Genomic DNA, 17,998 nt, shown 5'->3' on the forward strand with positions numbered 1-17,998 from the left:
CTGAAAATCCTGCCAATATACTGACAAAATCAGAATCTAGCCCACTAATGCTAAAACAAAACAGGCTTGCTTGGAGTGTTGACCGGCTTAGTAAAACATTGCTTTTCAATTTTGATTTTTTTATTTTAAATTCTGAAATCAGTTTCTTTAAAATTTTAACCTTTTTCCAACTGCAGTTTCTCTTGTCTTACGGTTTTCATTTAACAACTCCTCCTCTTCCTCCTCCCCTTCTTTATTGTGGTATTAGAGATTAAACCCAGTGGCATTCTACCTCCAAGCTACTCTCCCACCCCTTTTAATGTTTTTGTTTTGAAACAAGGTCTTGCTAGGTTGCTGAGACTGTCCTCGAACATGTGATCCTCCTGTCTTAGCGTCCCAAGTACTGGGATTAGCGGCATGTGCCACCATACCCAGATCTCGTTTAACTTCTTAACTAATCTCTCAAATTTCTGTTCAGCTCTGGTGAGGTGTTTTCCTTTTCTCCCCAGTTCTGACTCTGCTGTTGCAGTCTGGGATGAAAGTGTTGGTTTTAAAAGCTTAGGATGATGTGAGACTCTTGGCTCTCCTTGACAGATTTGGATTGTTCCCTGGAACAAGTTTCAGGTTCTCTCTCTCTCTCTCTCTCTCTCTCTCTCTCTCTCTCTCTCTCTCTCTTCCTTTCTTTTTTCAGTACTGGGAATTAAACCCAGGGGCATTCTACCTCTGAGCTACACCCCCAGCTCTACTTTTATTCTTTATTTTGAAACAGGTTCTCACTAAGTAGCTGAGGCTGTCCGCGAACCTTGATGCTCCTGTCTCAGCCTCCTGAATGCTGGGATTACACGTGTGCGCCACCACGCCCGGCTTCGCCTTTACTGTTTGAGTCCTCTCAGGGCACAGGTGTTCCTGTTTTATGTTCTTTACAGCTGGTCTCATAACCTCGACACTTCCCCAGCACTTTACAGGCTATCTAAATGGCTTCCCCTTCAGAGGCGATCGCCACAGAGGAGCTTTCCTTTGCGTTTTCATAACCAGTCCAGTGAACAAAAAGTTTTGTTTTGTGAGATCATTTCTTGCGTTTTGTGTCTTTGTTAATTTTTGTCATTGTTTAGAAAAACTGATCCTTAAAAGAGTTGTATTGCTTTTAAAATCTTTTAATTATCACTCTGGTTAGATGAATGACTATTATTTCATGATGAGCTGTGACCCCATTTTGAACAAATGCATTAAAAGTTTTAATACCCCCGCTGGGTGTGGTGGCGCACGCTTGTAATCCCTGCGCCTGGGAGGCAGACACAGGAGGATCACACTGGTTCGAAGCCAGCCATTCTGGCTTAAGAGACCCTGTTTCCAAATTTAAAAAATATATAAAATAGGTCTGGGAGTGTAGCCTGGAGGTAGAAGGGTTTTCAGGAACCCCAGTGCCACCAAAATAATAATAATAATAATAATAATAATAATAATAATAATAATAATAGTTTTAATACCTTTGGAAGGTTTCCTCAGTATTGACGTTCAATCAAGTCTGTCTGTCTGTCTGTCTGTCTCTCTCTCTCTTTACCTAAAACTAGCTTGAGATTTTCCAGTTTGGCTCCTGGAGAACCTGAAAGGATGCATCTCTCGTCTTGTAGAGAAGCAAAACTAACCAGGCTCAGTTTACTGCCAGGCTGTGTGAGAGGCATTGCCAAATGAAGTGGTGTTAAGTTTGTTTTCAGTTCTATGTGGAGCCGGGCGTGGTGGCGCACGCTTGTAATCCCAGCGCTTGGGAGGCTGAAACAGGATGATTGCTCTGGTTCGAAGCCAGCCTCAGCTACTAAATGAGGCTCTCAACAATTTAGGGAGACTCTGTTTCCAAATAAAGTATAAAATAGGTCTGGGAGTGTAGCCCAGAAGTAGAAAAGCCCCTGGGTTCCACCCCCCGTACTACAAAAAAAATTCTATTGGTACAAACACATGACTGGTGTAAATGTTCTAGAGACAACATGGAATCCATGAGTCTGTGCTCCTGGTGTGGTGCTGTCTCTTCTGACCGTTGTCCATGAACAGAACTGATGTTCCTGTCAGTTCTGAGTTCTTGTCAGAATTCTAAGTGTGGCTATTTTGACTGTAGTCTCCAGTTTTGATTCTCTCTCAAAAACATCTATAGTTAGATTATGGAAAGGACTCCAGTAGATACTTTGAATCCAGGTTTCTGATAATCTGATCAATTAACTAAATAATAATAAAAAGCTAATATGGTCCATGAAACTGCTAAGAAAGATTAAATAAAGCAAGAATTAACTACATGAGACTGCATGCATTGATAAAATCAATGGGATTTTATGTCTTTTACTTGAAACATTGTTGGTTCTTTACCCAAACTGTTTCCTAAGTTTAAGGAAATTTCTATCCTAAGATATCTATAGTTAAAGAAAGTTGGTAAAATATAGCTTTATAAACCATGGTCAAGCATTTATTTTCTTTCTCCCTACCAGATTCTTCTGAATTAAAAAAAAAATGTATTTTGGGGCCAGGTGTGGTGGCGTATGCTTGTAACCCAGTACTTGGGAGGATGAGACAGGAGGATCCCAGGTTCACGGACAGCCTCAGCTACTTACGCCCTCTGGAACTTAGTAAGACACCGTTTCAAAATAAAGAATAAAAAATAGGGCTTGGAGGTAGAATACCCCTGGGTTCAACTCCTAGTTTCACACAAAAAAATTATTTCTGGCCGGGCGTGGTGGCGCACGCTTGTAATCCCTGCGCTTGGGAGGTGGAGACGGGAGGATCGTACAGGTTCGAAGCCAGCCGCGCTGGCTTAAGAGACCCTGTTTCCAAAAATAAAAAAAGTAAAAAAATAGTCTGGGAGTGTAGCCTGGAGGTAGAAGGGCTTCCAGGAACCCTAGTACCACCAAGAAAAAAAAAAAATCATTTCTGATGGTAATATGGTTGTTTGCAGAGGTTCAATGAGAATCTGTCCTCAGAACAACATGCATTTGGAATCACTGCCTTTGATGGGGAGCTCACATTTTAAATTGTGCAGGGGCGTCTAGCTGCAAGGACTGTGCCTTATATTAAATAAACAACTTTCAACCTGGCAGCCCAGGAGCCCCGTGGGTTTAGGCCCGTAGCAAAGTCCAGTTTCCACCTGGTTTGGCTTTCTGGTTTGAGGCCTGAGATGCAGTATGGCAGATCACATTTCTTATTGCATTTATATCAAGTCAAATCTGATAAAATGACTCATTTTGAAAATTTAGACTTGTCTTTGGTAAGAATCAACATGTCTTCAGAAAAATTATGTTTGCTAAGAAAAATTAAATATACTTATTAGATTGTAGCTCTGATCACTATTTTCTATTATCTGCCTGGAGACTGGACTGGACCCTAAATTCTTCTAGCTTTCTCTAATATCTGGCTACAACTATCCAGTGAAGATCAGGAGCTGCCATTTCTTGAAGCCCTGTGAGTGGGACTGGACAACTTGTACGGGTCAAGAGATGAGCCTTCTGTCTGATGTGTGGGCCACGTGGAAAGCCCCCAGACTGAAGACACCAGAGACACTGGCCCTGCAGCCCAAGCATGAAGCTGGCGTCAGAACAAGCCTGCACACCACACAAGGCCAGTGGACAAGCTGGCCCAAGAAGTGCTTCAGCCCACCTCGTGGGTGACTGAAACATTTGGGAATGTTCCCAGTGTGACCTTTTGGTTCAAAATTGTACTAGTGGTCCTTTCAAATAACAATTCAAACCAGTCATGGGATATTAAGTGACAAGCTTGCTGTGCTTATTGGCTAAGTGAGAAAATGTCTGTGCTATTGTTAACACTACATGCTGTACTTGATGAATCCTTCTGGAGAAACTGGAATCAACAACACAAAACCAGTGAACAGGCTCGATGGCTACCCCAGCTCCTTGTCATTCAGCTCAGTTGTTTGCTTTCAGCAGTGGTTCACGGCCCCAAGCCATTATGAAGGCTGAGACTGTCATGTTTTCATTAATGTTATTCTATATAATTTTATTTTAAAACTTCAGTCAAGTCTTCAGAAGGACAGCTCCAAGCATACACTATTGGCCCATCTCTCCAGACATGATCAGAGCCTGTTAAGGTCTATCTTAGTGATAAGAAGCAGACGGGCCAGGACTGATGGCTTTTTCCCCCCTCCATTTCACTCAAATTTGGCTAACGGGGTTCATACAGGTTTTCGGCTGTTAATCTTGTTCCCCTCAACCTGGGGCCTGACCTACCAAGTGGACAGGTCTGTCCCAGCACCCAGGGATACTTAAAGTCTGCCTGGATGCTGGTTGGTCAACAATCTTGATCAAGAAGTGAGCTGTGATCCCAGGATGAAATTACTTCTCAGACTAGAGGGGACTGGATCCAGGAAGGAAGGAGAGGGTGAACTCATGCCTATTTCCATGAAATAAGTACTTTCTCAAGGACTTTCTAGAGCACACAAAAGGTTTCTTCCTATCCTACACACGCCCCATGCATTGCACACCTGTTAATGCATGCACAGATTTCTATAACCAAGCTTACTTTTAATGATCTCTAAGACTGTCGCGATTCAGACAAGATGCCCTAGATGGAACTCCTGTCTTGCAAAGGCACCCATGCCAGCTCCTGCCTCGGTCCCCAAGGCAGAGGAAACTTGTGCCCAAGCAACTTACGAGGTCTCTTCCTTTTTGACTTTAAAACTTCTCCCTGCCTTCACCTCTTTGTATATACTCAGCTTACTGTGGCATGCGTATTCTCAACGCAACACCCTGCTATTCCCAAATGCATATCAGTATTTATCGGAAAATTCCTCTCCGATTGTTATTTGGGTGATTCATCCGTACACCCCCCAACAGCTTGTCGAGGAATGCTAGGCAGGGTCACTGGCCCACTACTTGCTCTCATCCTGACACATCTGGGAAAATGCGGTCCCAGCAACCACCTCTGGACCATGGCCTCCTGGGCCCATGACTGTGCAGCCTATAACCCTGGCCAGTCCTGAGCTGGCCTGTTTCCTGGCAGGGTTCCTAATGTGAGTCTTGGGTTCTGCTCCCATGGGCAGCTGTGGCATCCACATGTACAGTCATGAGGGTGGAGCAGATGGAGCCTTGGACAAGGGGTTCAGGGTCTGCACCTTTTAGTGGTCAGCCCATGTGTCCTGGCCCCACCTGGCTGCCTTACAGGAGTGTAGAGAAAGAGGTCTGCAGGCCAGGCCAGCCCATCCCACCTCAGGAAGCTTGAAGTCCTGAGTGCCTAGAATATTCACTCATGGTTCAGGGAGAAGCCAGTTCCAGGGCCTGCTGGCCAAATGCACTGTGCATTTGCTTGTGTTCAGAAGGGGTCTCGCTCAACCCTTCATCTACCTGGTGAGGTAGACATCTTCTCCCCAACATAACCAGGGAAGACGAGGCTCAGGCATGGCCAGAGACAGTGGACACCCCTGCATCTGAAGCATCATATTGCTCCTGCGTGTTTGAGGGGACATGCTGTCGTGCAGGTTGGCAGCCCAGGCACTCTGCTTCAGACTACCCTTGGGAATGAGAGTGTGAACTAAGAAGCCACTGCTTGGCAACTCAGGGTGCCATGGTGCATCCAAGGAAATGGGTTTTGGTGACTTCGACTCTGGTCTCTGTTCCTCTAGTCTGAGGCCAGTAAGGCCCAGCATAGCCTGGGGCTTTGAGAGAGCAGGCACTGTGCCTTGCCAGGGAGGAGATGTCACGGAGGTCAGCCCTCAGGCAGGGGCCACAGGTCCTGGGAGAGAACAAGGAAAGGCTTCAGGCCTGGACAAACACTGGCAGCAGGAGCCACCCTTAGGGCAAGGAGACAGCAGGCAATGTTTGGAGGGGAGGAGGGAGCCTTTTTAGGTTCAGGACCGATGGAGAGGAAGAGGGACAGAGGGAAGGAGGGACAGAGGGCTGACCAAAGGAGTGAAGGAAGGAAGGAAAATGAAGGAAGGAAGGGAGGGAGGCAAGAAGGGAGGGAGAAGGTGGTTGATGCCCCGCTCCAGGCTCTCCACCCCTGAATTCTTTGTTTTCCTGGTAATTCACACTCCTGCTAGTCCATTTGACTCACAGGTGACCCATTTCTTAAAAAGGGAGTGAAGGCCAAGCTAATCCTGGAGATTACTATATTCAGGTCGCTGGGCAGCTGCCTGTTTTCAGGAGATAAGCTGAGAGGATTGTAGCTACCTCTTCCTCCCCAGCCTTCCTGCTCATCCATCCAGGAGCGATGGGTAGTGGCCTCTGGAGGACGCGGAGCTGAGGCTACCTGCCTCCCCATCTCTTGAGAAGGGAGAAGAGGGAGAGGAGATGTCAGGGGAAGAGGCAAGGAGGGCTCTCCCCTGGCCCTTCTTCCCAGAGCCCTCTAGTTCCTCACATCTACCTGCAGCCCCTCCCAGACACCCAGCCTCTGTCCCTTCTGGTCCAGCAGTCACCCCACATGGCCCGGCCAGACTGAGGCCGCCTCTCCCAGCCCCATCCAGGGCAGCTCCATCCAGGTCATACCAGCCCCCGAACAGCTGTTTTCACTAGTTCCCATCTTCCATTCTAGTCCATGATCGTGCCTCGGTCTACCTGCCTATGGGGTGAAGTTGCTTCTGCCAGGTTGGGAGCTTGGGGTTCCCTTCCCTTCTGACATCTGTACCAGGCCAGATCTTGCCCTGTGGGGCCCACCAGGCCACCTCAGCCACCCTGCTGGTCCCTGCTTCCCCCAGGACACCTGAGGCCACCTCCAGAGGCCTTGGCTCCTCAGTCCACAGTCTGTGCACCATGGAGGCCCCGGCTGTAGGAACTTTGGTGAGGTTTCAGTCCAACCTCTCTGGCCTTGGCTTGAGGATCTTTTCTGTGACAACTGGGTGGATACAGAGGAAGCTCTGCCTCGGGGGCTGTGGTGGAGTCCTGCCCTGCAGAGCTCCCCCAAACGCCTTTCTACTGAAAGTGCAAATGGCCAGCTCCTGGGAGGACAGGTGGGGTGGGAAGATGGGGACTGCACAGAACCAGCCTTAGCCCTGGACAGGAGGCCCCTGCAGACAGCTCTCCGAGGCCCAGGACCTGCCAGGCCTGGGGCTGGTGCACACCCACCTCCGACACGTCCGGCACATTCACCATCTTCTTAGTCTGAGCAACATGGCCCACAACCCCGATGTCCAGCGGGAAGACGATCTCAGAATCAGGGGGCACCAGACAGTCCTCCAGGACGCTGCCCGGCCGCACACTAAAGAGCCGCGTGGCGAGCTCAGCCACACCGTTGCGCTGGCGGTACATGAAGAGGCTGCAGCAGTCGGCCTGCAGGATGGTGCAGAGGCGCCTCAGGATCTTAAAGACCACGCGCTCCATGTTGATGCTCTCCTGCATGTCCTGCACTAGCTCAAACAGCGCCGCGCTCTCCTCCACTTGGCACAGCTCCCGAAGGCTGCCGCAGCCCACCAGGGGCCCGTTCTCACAGGCGGCAGCCACATTCTCAGGGCTCAGCTGCTTCCCAAAGTACTGGTGGGCAAAGCTGGGGTTCCCATCCAGGAAGCTGAACACCTGCTCTTCGCTGAGGCTCATGGTGTCCCCACTGCTGGCTCCCGAGCTACTGCTGCTGCCCAGTGCACATGCCCTCTGCCAACGCTGTGGTCAGCAAAGCCTTTCTTAGTGATGATTAGAGCACCCGGGAGATAGTGGCCAGCTCTGCAGAGAGGCCTGCCCCTCCCCGCCTCAGACAATTGTCCCGCCTCTTCTGGGAGGATAGCCTTCTTGGAACAGGGTTGGGACAGCTAGGGGCTCCTGCCTGCTGCTGAGGCCTCAGGAAGCTGACACGTGGCTTCCACTGAAAGGGGCCCTGAGCTCTCATTCCCCAGGGAGGTAACTCGAAGGCACCATGACTTCCTGCTTGGGAGCTGCCTGAGGACTTGGGCTGGCCGGTAGACAATCCCAGGTCCTCCTGGTTGCCTGGGCCTGGGCTTAGGTGTGCTAGGGAGGGTGGTAGGCATTGACTGGCCCTGCCTCCAGGAGACGCAACTCCCCCCTGGGCCAGGGAGAAGGAGGTTGGGCCGGGCACGCCTGGAGTAAAGTGGGACCAGAGGTGGGGGTTTCGGACAGACTGTTCCTGACACTTTGGTTGGAAGTTGTCTCATTCACCCACCCTTTCTCCTCCCTCTTCTCGACCTTTATCTGCTGTGAGGGCCACCAGCTTGGGCCAGTGTAGCTCTACGGCCACGTGGCCGTCAGTGGCCTGGGGGGGGGCAGCTGAGTAGCTGCCTCAGGACATTCCCCCTTGTATCACTGTCACCAGCAGCAGGCCTCAGAACCCCACTCCCCTTAAGGATTCTGCCAGGCTCCAGGACCAGCTTCTGCCGGGGCTCTGGCTAAAGCGGGGCTGCACTGAGTGCTGCCGGAGCCAGGCAGGTGGCAGTGGGTTTTTTGGGGGAGGGAAGGTACTGAGGAGTGAACCCAGGGACACTCTTCCACTGAGCTAGACCCTTAACCCTCCCCTTTTGGGTACTGGGGATTAAACCCAGGGACATTTAACTCTGAACTACATACCTGGGCCTTTTTATTTTTTTATTTTTAATTTTTTTGTGGTAGTGGGGATTGAACCTAGGGACATTCTATCTCTGAGCTACACCCCCAGCCCTATTTTTTATTCTTTATTTTGAAATAGGGTCTCACTAAGTTGCGGAGGGCCTCAAAAAGCAGCTGAGGTTGGCCTTGAACCTGAGATCCTTATATATCTCAGCCTCCCAAGTACTGGGATTATAAGCATACGCCACCTTGCCTGGCGCTTTTTTTTTTTTCTTTTTTTTTTTTTTTTGCGGTACTGGAATAGAACCTAGGGGCATTCTACCTCCAAATTACACCCTATTTTATTCTTTTTATTTATTTTTTGGTGGTGGTACTGGGGGTGGAACCCAGAGGCTTTCTACCTCTGGGCTATACTCCCAGACCTATTTTTTATACTTTATTTGGAAACAGGGTCTCACTAAGTTGCCAAGAGCCTCACTAAGTAGCTGAGGCTGGCTTCGAACCTGTGCGATCCTCCTGTCTCAGCCTCCCAAGTGCAAGGATTACAAGCGTGCGCCACCACGCCCGGCTCATTTTTTATTTTGAAACAGGTTTCTCACTGAGTTTCTGAGGCTGGCCTCAGACCTCCAATTCTCTTGTCTCCGCCTCCCAAGTACTGGGATTATAGGTGTGAGCCACAATGCCCAGCAGGTGGCAGTGTTTTTGACTTGCTTGAACACAGACACTAGTTCTTATTTTCTGGCGCCTCAGTTGTCTCATTAGGTCACCTTCTTGCATTAGTTCACAGCTGCTCTGTGGGTACTGTGCACCTCATAGAGAAGAAACCTGGCACACCATGTTCGCCTCTCAGATGCAGACAGCGTGTGCAGATGGCATCAGGAGCCTGCAGGGGGCCGAGACCATCCACCCTGGGGTCATAATGGGATGACAGGAAAGACTGGGTGAGTCTGGAGGTCTCAGTACCACTCTGCTCTGCTCCTGCTGCAGGCAGGCCCCGGCACTCAGCATGAAGGCGCTTGAGGTGCTGGGCACGGACAATAGGTGCACGTGCACCATGGCTGTGCACTGCACGGGCGGTGTGCACGTGTGAGTGCTGGTGGATGGCAGGATCCATGGTGTGAGGCAGCCTAGAGCACCCATCTGTGGCCTTAGAAATGAAAGCAGTCTTCATTTGGAAGAACGAAGCATTTCCAGGTGCCCGACCAGGCAGGGACCAGGAATCACAAATGTGGGTCTGGAGTGGGACCTCCTGGGATTTCTCAGCCTCTTCTTTGCTCTGCCTCCTTCACATATCAGGATGCAGGGTGTGTGTGTGGTTCCAACCCACCTGGAACAGGCGGTACCATGCATGTGTGGCCTAAGGACGGGCACAAAGCTTTGCGTTGTCTCTGCAGGTGATCCAGCTCTAGAGAAGCTTCTCCCAGCTCTGTGCTGGCCCAGCGGCTGCTGCAGAGAAGCAGATCTGACCGCTCAGCTGCGGGCCCACAATGGACCAGCTGGGGCACTGTCTGTCTGTGCCTGAAGTCCCCGCCTCCTCTTAGGCAGGCAGCAGCATCCTTTCAAGGATCTGCCAGGAGGTCTCCCCCTTTCCTTAAAATAGTGAGTTCTGGCTGGGGGCTCAGGGAGTAGGGTCGAGGGGGGGGGCGTTGTGGGAAGGCTGCGTGATAGGCTTTGGGGCCGGGCTGTGGGCCACCTGCTTTGCATCAGTTCAGGAATGGCTGGGTGTGGGCCTGGCTCTTGTCTGCAGAGTTCTCAGTGTTGGAGTCCAGACTGCGTTCAGGTGCAAGGGAGACACCAGGCAGCTCGCTGGCTCTGTGGGCCCAGACAGTGAATCCTCACCCCACCCAAAGCCCACTCTCCTGGCCTGGTCTCACCCCAGGACAGCTGCCCAGCCATGCTTCACGGCCCCGCCCCGGCCTGCCCACTGAGCTCCTTTTGTTCCTGGCAGCACCGCCCACCTCTTCTCAGCTCTCATTTGCCCTGTCCTGAGGAAGGTAGCTCACCTGCCTGTGAAGAGTGAGCTTAGAGGGCAGCCAGCCCAGGACCAAGGAGGGCGGGGCGGGGCGGAGCTAGCAGCAGGGCCCCACCTGCGGCACCTGCACTGCTTTGGTCTGGAGCCTTCAGAACTCACAGCTGTGTAGGTCCAGGTGCTCAGGAGTCCCCTCTGAGTGAGGAACCTGGAGCCGTGATCCTCGGGAGTCATCGCAAATGCCTGGTGCCCTCGCCTTCAGGGCTCAAAGGTGGCTGCTTCCTGCGCCTCCTTGTCTCACTGCCCTGCAGCCTGTGTGATGCCCCGGCCCCTGGGTGGGGTGGATGCTGGGAAGTCAGCAAGTACGCCTGTGAGGCACATGAGTGAGGCTCGCCTGTGCTCAGGCGCTGTTGGACTCACCCAGTGTGTCCCTGCAGATGCAAGGGAGGCGTTTGAGGAGAGAGGGGACATGACAATGAGGCAAAATTAATAGGAGCCTAGCAAAGGGGGTTGTCACTTAAAACAAGAATGCATCATCACCCGCTGTACTATGGAGAGGATCCTGGCTGCTTATACCAAACTGCAGAAGGGGCAATTATACAAGGAGCAGCCTGTCCTGGAATTAGAGTTGACCAGCCAAGAGGAATAGCAAGGGAGGGGAGCAGGAGAAATTAAGAGCTCAGGGTCTGAATCCATTCCAGGTGGCCAGAGAAATGAGATCTCCCTTGGAACCTGGAGTTTTACAGAATGAATGCTTAGAACAGGGAGGGGATGGGCTGGCCTTCCACGGGACAGGGTGGGTGGACCCGGCAGGCTGTCCCAGCTCACCACCAGTCTGACCTCAGCGAGTCTTGCCTTGGTGGTTTTTGCCATTTTTTTCTGGTTAAAAAAGACCTTGCAGTGCAGGAACCAGATGTGATGTGTGCATCAGGCCACCCTGAGGAGGACAGGGACCCTATAGTGAGCCAAAGAGGATGGCTGCCACCCGCGGAGGGGAAGGGGCACTCATGCTGGCCCAGGACACCCTGGTATGTGCGGGGCACAGGGCAGGAGCCAGAGCGCATGTCCCAACGGTCCAGCCCCACCTGCCCAGCAGCATTTGCGCTGGCCTTAGAGCAACTCGGGGGCTGTGGCTGGGGTACCTGGCCCCTGGCAGGGTGAGCCCCAGCAGACAGGGCTGACTGCTCCAAGAAGCAGTCCTCCTCCTCCTTTTAGTACACTTTTATTGGTGTGTTGTCATTAGACATCACACTGACGTCCAGGGTGATGGCAATGTGCCTGTACACACACCCAGTGTGTTTCCCTCAGACCCACCCTATTCATGTGTAAATCGATAACTTCCCATATGCACATATGATTGAACTTTTTCCTTCATCAAATATCCCTTTTCCCTTTCCCACCTTCCTCCCTGAGTCCCCTTCCACTATTGTACTGGAATCTCTCCTTATTTATCTGAAGTCCCCCCTTTTTTTTTGTAGTACTGGGGATGGAACCCAGGGGCATTTGGCCTTAGAGCTACACCCCCTGCCCCATTTTTTTTCCTTTATTTTGAAACAGTCTCACTAAGTTGCAGGGGGCCTCACTAAGTAGCTGGGGCTGGCCGCAAACCCGGACCATTTTGTCTCAAGCCCCCTGAGTGTGGGGTTACAAGATGTGTCACCACCCCCAGCTTTCTGAAGACCCCTTTGTTTCCAATTTCTCTCTGGCTTCTACATATGAGAGAATATATATTACCTTCACTCTCTGAGCCTGGCTGGTCTTAGCATAATGTTCCTAAGTCCAATCTATTTTCCTGCAAATGACATAATTTTGTTCTTATGGATGTGTAAAATATCATTGTGTGTATGTGCCACAGATTATTTGTTGACAGATACTTAGGCTGGTTCCCTAGTTTAGCTGTTGTCAATTGTGCTGCCATAAACCTGAATATACATGTATCAGAATTCTGACTTCAACTCCTCTGGAAAGAACCAGGAGTGGTATAGCGGGGTCCTGTAACAAGTCCATTCGTAGTCTTTTGAGGAACCTCCATATTGATTGCTATTGTGGTTGGACTAATTTACAATCCCAACAGTGTGTAAGAGTTCTTATTTAGCTGGGCGTGGTGGTGCACCCTTGTAATCCCAGCATTTGGGAGGCTGAGACTGAAGGATCACGGTCCATGGACAACCTCAGCTACTTAGTGAGGCTCTCTGCAACTTAATGAGACCCTGTTTCAAAATAAAGAATAAAAAAAATGGATAGGGGGTGTAGCTTGGAGGTCGAATGACCCTGGGTTCCATCCCCAGTACCGCAAAAAAAAAAAAAAAAAAAAAAAGAGAGTTGCTATTTCCCCAGGTCCTCACCTTGCCAGCATTTGTTACTGTGTTCTTGATGACTGCCCTTCTAGCTGGAGTTAGATGGGATCTCAGAAGAGTTTTGATTGGCATTTCCCTGCCAGCTAATGACGTTGAACATGTTTATGTGTTTATATTGGCTATTCATATTTCTTCTTTTGAGAAGTATCTCTTCAGTTCAATTGCCCATGTTTGATTGGGTTCTTTGTTTCTCAGCATCAAGATTTTAAGCTCTACTGCATCTTCCTAAAGGGGCCACAGGACTCTGGAATGTCTCCCTAACGGGAAGCCTTCATCCATTTGTTTCAGTTAATTTCAGTTTAGGCTCTGAAAGTGCAATGTGGGAACGTCTGACCCTTATCTATTAAGGACTTCGTCCCTGTTCTCATGGGACCTGTCATTTAATGGGGCAACAGTCTCCTACCAAAGAATCTCACAGTCCTATGCAAAACACTCACTGCCCCCTCCACCAAGACAGACCAGAGCTATTTCCTGAGCTTGGGAAGGTCTCTAGGCCACACTCGGGAGTCCCTTCAGGTAGGTGGTGTCTGTGGCAGAGTGGGCTCCTGCGTTTGCTCCCCGCTCTAGGGCGACCTTGCCTGCACTGCCTCCTGTCCAGCATCTGAAAACTACAGCCTGATGAGTCTGCCCAGCTGTCCAGTTGTACAAGTCTGCTGCTCCCCACAGCTGGAAAGATGGTCCAGGTCCTGCATAGCACTGGCAATCACTCCCGAGTCCCTGAGCACTGTGGTGGGGGCTTATCTGAACACACTGCAGGGGGTTTGCTCTCTGTTACCCTAGCAACACGAGACGCTGCACAGGCCTCACCTCCCCAGAGGAGAACACCACCATGAGCATCCAGCTTTTGACTCAGTCAGCCTGGCAGGTGAGTGCCATCATCACCTAATTATAGATGAGGATGCAGACACAGGCAGAGGTGTCCGCTGTCTCCAGCAGAGCAAAACAAAGGAGAGTGCCCTCCTAGGTCCGCCCCTGGCTTATGCTTGGAGGCTAGAATTTAAAAAAGGTCATGACTTTTGGGGATTCAGGTCTGAGATCCCTCTCTTATTAGACGCTTGGGAGACCATCTGAGGCCAGCTGACCTCTTGTTGTCTTGACCTGTACCTCCTGTCCCACCAGACTCTGCCCTGAACCACTTTCATCTGTGCTGTTGAGCAGACCAGGCAGAGGCAGAGACAACTCAGGTGAAGGCTGAGGGATGGCAGGCCTTGAAGTGGAGGCTCTCAGCAGCCCAGGCACCCTTGCCCTAGTCCCACCCATCACCCACCCAGTGACCAGGAGATTTTTCTGAAATGACCCATCTGGTCACACAATTTTCCTGGTCGAGAAATTCCAGCAAAATCCAATGTGTTGTCGGGACCCGGCCCTGGCCCTTCAGCCCTCCCCCTGCCAGCTCCTGCCCCCAGCAGCTCAGGCTCAGCAGGTCTTCTAGATTTGGGACAAGGGCACTATTAGTCTGTCAAGCCACACTTTATTACAGGTTCGAACCTGGACCCAAGCGCATGTGTCTCCACATAAGCGGCAAGGGCCAAGATTGCCTTTTGGGTGAGATTTTTATTCAGTTGTACAACATTTTGCAAGTCATTCTGTGACATCATTAATGATGCTTTTTGAATTTACAGCTTCCATCCAATAAGGTAACTTGGACAGACTTTTTTTGCGATAATAGAGTAGGGTTAGGGTTAGGGGGTACCTTATCTACTATTTTTTGCAAAGTCATTCTTATTACATCAGCCTTGACTTTTAACATTTACCACTCTATACCTCAAAGCAGTTACACAAGGCATACAGATGTTCTGAAAGATAACAGGGTCATAAGGGAGAAGGTCACTTGGGAGAGGGTCTCTTATCTAAGGTATGCGACTGGTTGGGCAGATGCTCTCAGGTAGGGCGGATGCCCTTAGCTTTTCCAGGAATTCTCCTGTGAGCCTTTTCTGGCTAGATGCTTGGGCCTGTGACTCATAATTATTACACACAATATTATTGATTAACATTATTAGTTTAAGCAATTTCTTACCAACTACACCGCACCGCACTCTCATAGCACTTTGTTATAAAGCTTTAACCTCAAATTTTAAACACAACATTCCCTACTGGTCTTATTGGACAATTAAATCATTAATTAATAATTGAAGATTTCTTCTTCATCATTTATTGTTTGGTAACGCATGCGAAGCGCAAGTACTTTAACTGCCTGTAATCTTTGTTTCACAAAGCATAAAAGCCAATTTATTATGCAATGTCCTATAAGTAGGATTATAAGAAGTAATATCAAAGGTCCTGCTAGGGCACTAATTAAGGTTGTCAACCACGGAGACCAATTAAATAGTCCTTCATACCAGCTACTCTCAGCTTTCCTTTGTTCTTCTCTATCTTCTATTCTTTTTCTCAATTGACTAAGACTTTGTTTAATAACTCCAGAATGATTAGTATAAAAACAGCAAGTTTCACCAAGAGGTAGGCACAATCCACCTTGTTTTAAGAATAAAAGATCTAATCCTCTTCTATTCTGTAACACCACCTCGGCAAGCGAGCTTAGAGAATTTTCTAGTTTACTGATTGAGAGCTCTAAGGTACTCAAGTCCAAATCAACTTGCTTGCTCAGTTTATCAAATTTAGTGTAACTGACCACTAATCCTGCCGTTCCTATTGCTGCTGAGCTCGCAATCCCAGTTGCCACTAGTATAGGAATTAGAACTGGTGCCCCTCTCTTCCATCTATTAATCCCTAGATGTTGTCTACCGCCTTTACCATAATAATAATAAACTTGTAGGATAATTCGAGTAAGCATGCAGAAAACAGGATTAGTATCGTCTACTAGTAGCCAAGGTAATGCACATGGCGTAATGCCATTAGTGCAGGCCCACCAAGTCCCTTCTGGAGCTATAAGGTACCTTAACAATTGACCGCTACTATTTAAGGCAAAATCTGACACAATTATTTTAGAGGTGCAAGAATCTGCATAAGGCGACTGCTCCAAGGGATAATTTTCAGGGTATAAGCAGACACCCTGTCCTTGTAAATCATCTAATGTTAAAGTTGGGTTTCTTCCCCATCTACAAGCTCCATCAGGTATGTTAGTAGTAGACACATTTTGAATTAGTTTATGAGAAACATTCGCTCCTAGTCCAACATAATAAGGAGGTTCCGGATTAAGATATAACCAACAATCTTTGGTCAAATTTGGGGTAGTTGAATTGATAAATTCAAACATTACATCTAAAGTTCTCATAAGCCCAGGATGAGGTAACTCGGGGGAGGGAGTAACTTCAGTTGGGGCAGAAACCAAGCTTATTTTACTTGGGTTTCCTGCACCAGATTTTTTAACTGCTAATTCACCGTCAGCTTGTTTTGGCGGCTTTGGGTAAGGATGGGTTTTAAGGGTCCTATAGGGTTAACTGGTACTGGCCGGTATAAAACTTTTTGTATAGTAAATAGAGTTCCTGGGTCTTCACCAGATACATATAATCTCATTCCCCAGGTTTTTCCTCCTCTCCATAAATCTTCATTCCAATCTTTAATAGTTAACTGAACTGGGTTGCAGTTCCCTACAGTACATCGGGTTGAGCTAGGGGTTCTTTTGAGGGATATGAGTCTATCATTTTATTTCTAATCGGCCATAGTTTCACAACCCCAGTTTGCACAGAAATATTCTTGCTCTCCTCCACACTCGGGAGGGGAATCTTGTGGACAAACATAAAATTGAATTTCCTGTAACTTTTTCTCTAACGTCATTAGTCCACATCCATAACTTCTGACTTGTGGCACTCGGAGGTGCACTGCAGCTCTCCCTGCTGGGGTGTTCCAATTATTTCCTAGGAAGTGGCAGAGGTCAGTATTTATAGTGGATTCCCCTGCCTCTATGGTTTCTGCAATTATGACACCATCTATAGTACGGCTGACCTCCCACCTGTATGTTAGTAGCTGATGAGGATTTTTTTTATCTTAATTGTGCCTCTACCGGACGTAATAAACAAATAATAGATATAATATACCAGAATAAAAACAATATTTTGTGGCCCCTGCAGTTTTTACTAATCTAAGTTTTAGAGGTCCGGTCACAGTTTTGTCCACAGTCCATCGGTCTCCGTCGTCTGCTCTGCTGGCTGGCTTGATTTGTGTGCGATGAATCCAGTAGTGTTTTCCTTCCACCTTCACTGCGGCTGGGGTGCTCAGGATGAGCACAGCCAATTTTTATTTATTTATTTATTTATTTTTATTTTTAATTTTTATTTCTTGTTGGTACTGGGGATGGAACCCACAGGCTTTCTACCTCCGGGCTATACTCCCAGACCCATTTTATATTTTATTTGGAAACAGGGTCTCACTAAGTTGCTGAGAGCCCCACTAAGTATCTGAGGCTGGCTTCGAACCTGCGCGATCCTCCTGTCTCAGCCTCCCAAGCGCGGGGATTACAAGTGTGCGCCACCACGCCCGGCTTAAGCCACTTTTTTTTTTTTTAAATAAAAGAGGAACTCCTCAGTCCCCAGGGACGGTTGGCACTTAACTTCTTTTTCACACTTAAAAAAACACAATAAAAGCCGGGTGTGGTGGCACACGCTTGTAATCCCAGTACTTGGGAGGCTGAAACAGGAGGAATCCACAGGTTGGAAGCCAGCCTCAGCTACTTAGTGAGGCTCTCAGCAACTTAGTGAGACCCTGTTTCCAAATAAAGTATAAAATAGGTCTGGAGTGTAGCCCAGAGGTAGAAAAGCCCCTGGGTTCCACCCCCAGTACCATAAATAAATAAATAAATAAGAAAATAAAAACACAATAAAACTGGGTATGGTGTTGCATGCCTATAATCCCAGTACTTGGGAGGCTGAGATAGGAGAATTACAGGTTCTAGACTAGCTTCAGCAACCCAGTGAGACCTTATTTCAAAACAAAAAACAAAATGGGCTGGGGTATAGATCAGAGACAGAATATCCCTGGGTTCAATCCCCAGTACCACAAAAATAAACAAACACTATAAATCATGGTTATTTTGGCATTTAGGGGGTAAAATATGAAAAATAATTTTATTATTTATAAAAGTATTGGAACAGGATCTCACTAGGTTGATGACAGTCTCACTTCATTAAAATTAATGCTGTTACTTGGGAAATGACATAAAATTTTCCATTAACATTTTCTTTATATAAGTTTAAGAATAACATATTTTAAATTAAAATACAGCAGTGTGACTCGCTGCTTCTTGCAAACCTACTCCCAGT

The 17,998-nt window shown here is 48.5% G+C and overlaps 1 protein-coding gene across 1 annotated transcript in view; it reads right to left on the minus strand.

The window, feature by feature from the left end:
• The window catches only part of PDE6B (phosphodiesterase 6B), a gene marked incomplete at both ends in the record, with an annotated part of 42,502 nt that extends 35,003 nt beyond the window's left edge, over nt 1–7,499 (minus strand). Inside the window, one exon of the mRNA XM_080697028.1 lies at nt 7,032–7,499. Within this exon, the coding sequence (XP_080553154.1) occupies nt 7,032–7,499 (468 nt within the window). The remainder of the gene's footprint in view (nt 1–7,031) is intronic.
• Nucleotides 7,500–17,998: the final 10,499 nt, after the last annotated feature.

This window comes from Muscardinus avellanarius (assembly GCF_963383645.1).
Source record: "Muscardinus avellanarius genome assembly, chromosome: 6".
Lineage (NCBI taxonomy): Eukaryota > Metazoa > Chordata > Mammalia > Rodentia > Gliridae > Muscardinus > Muscardinus avellanarius.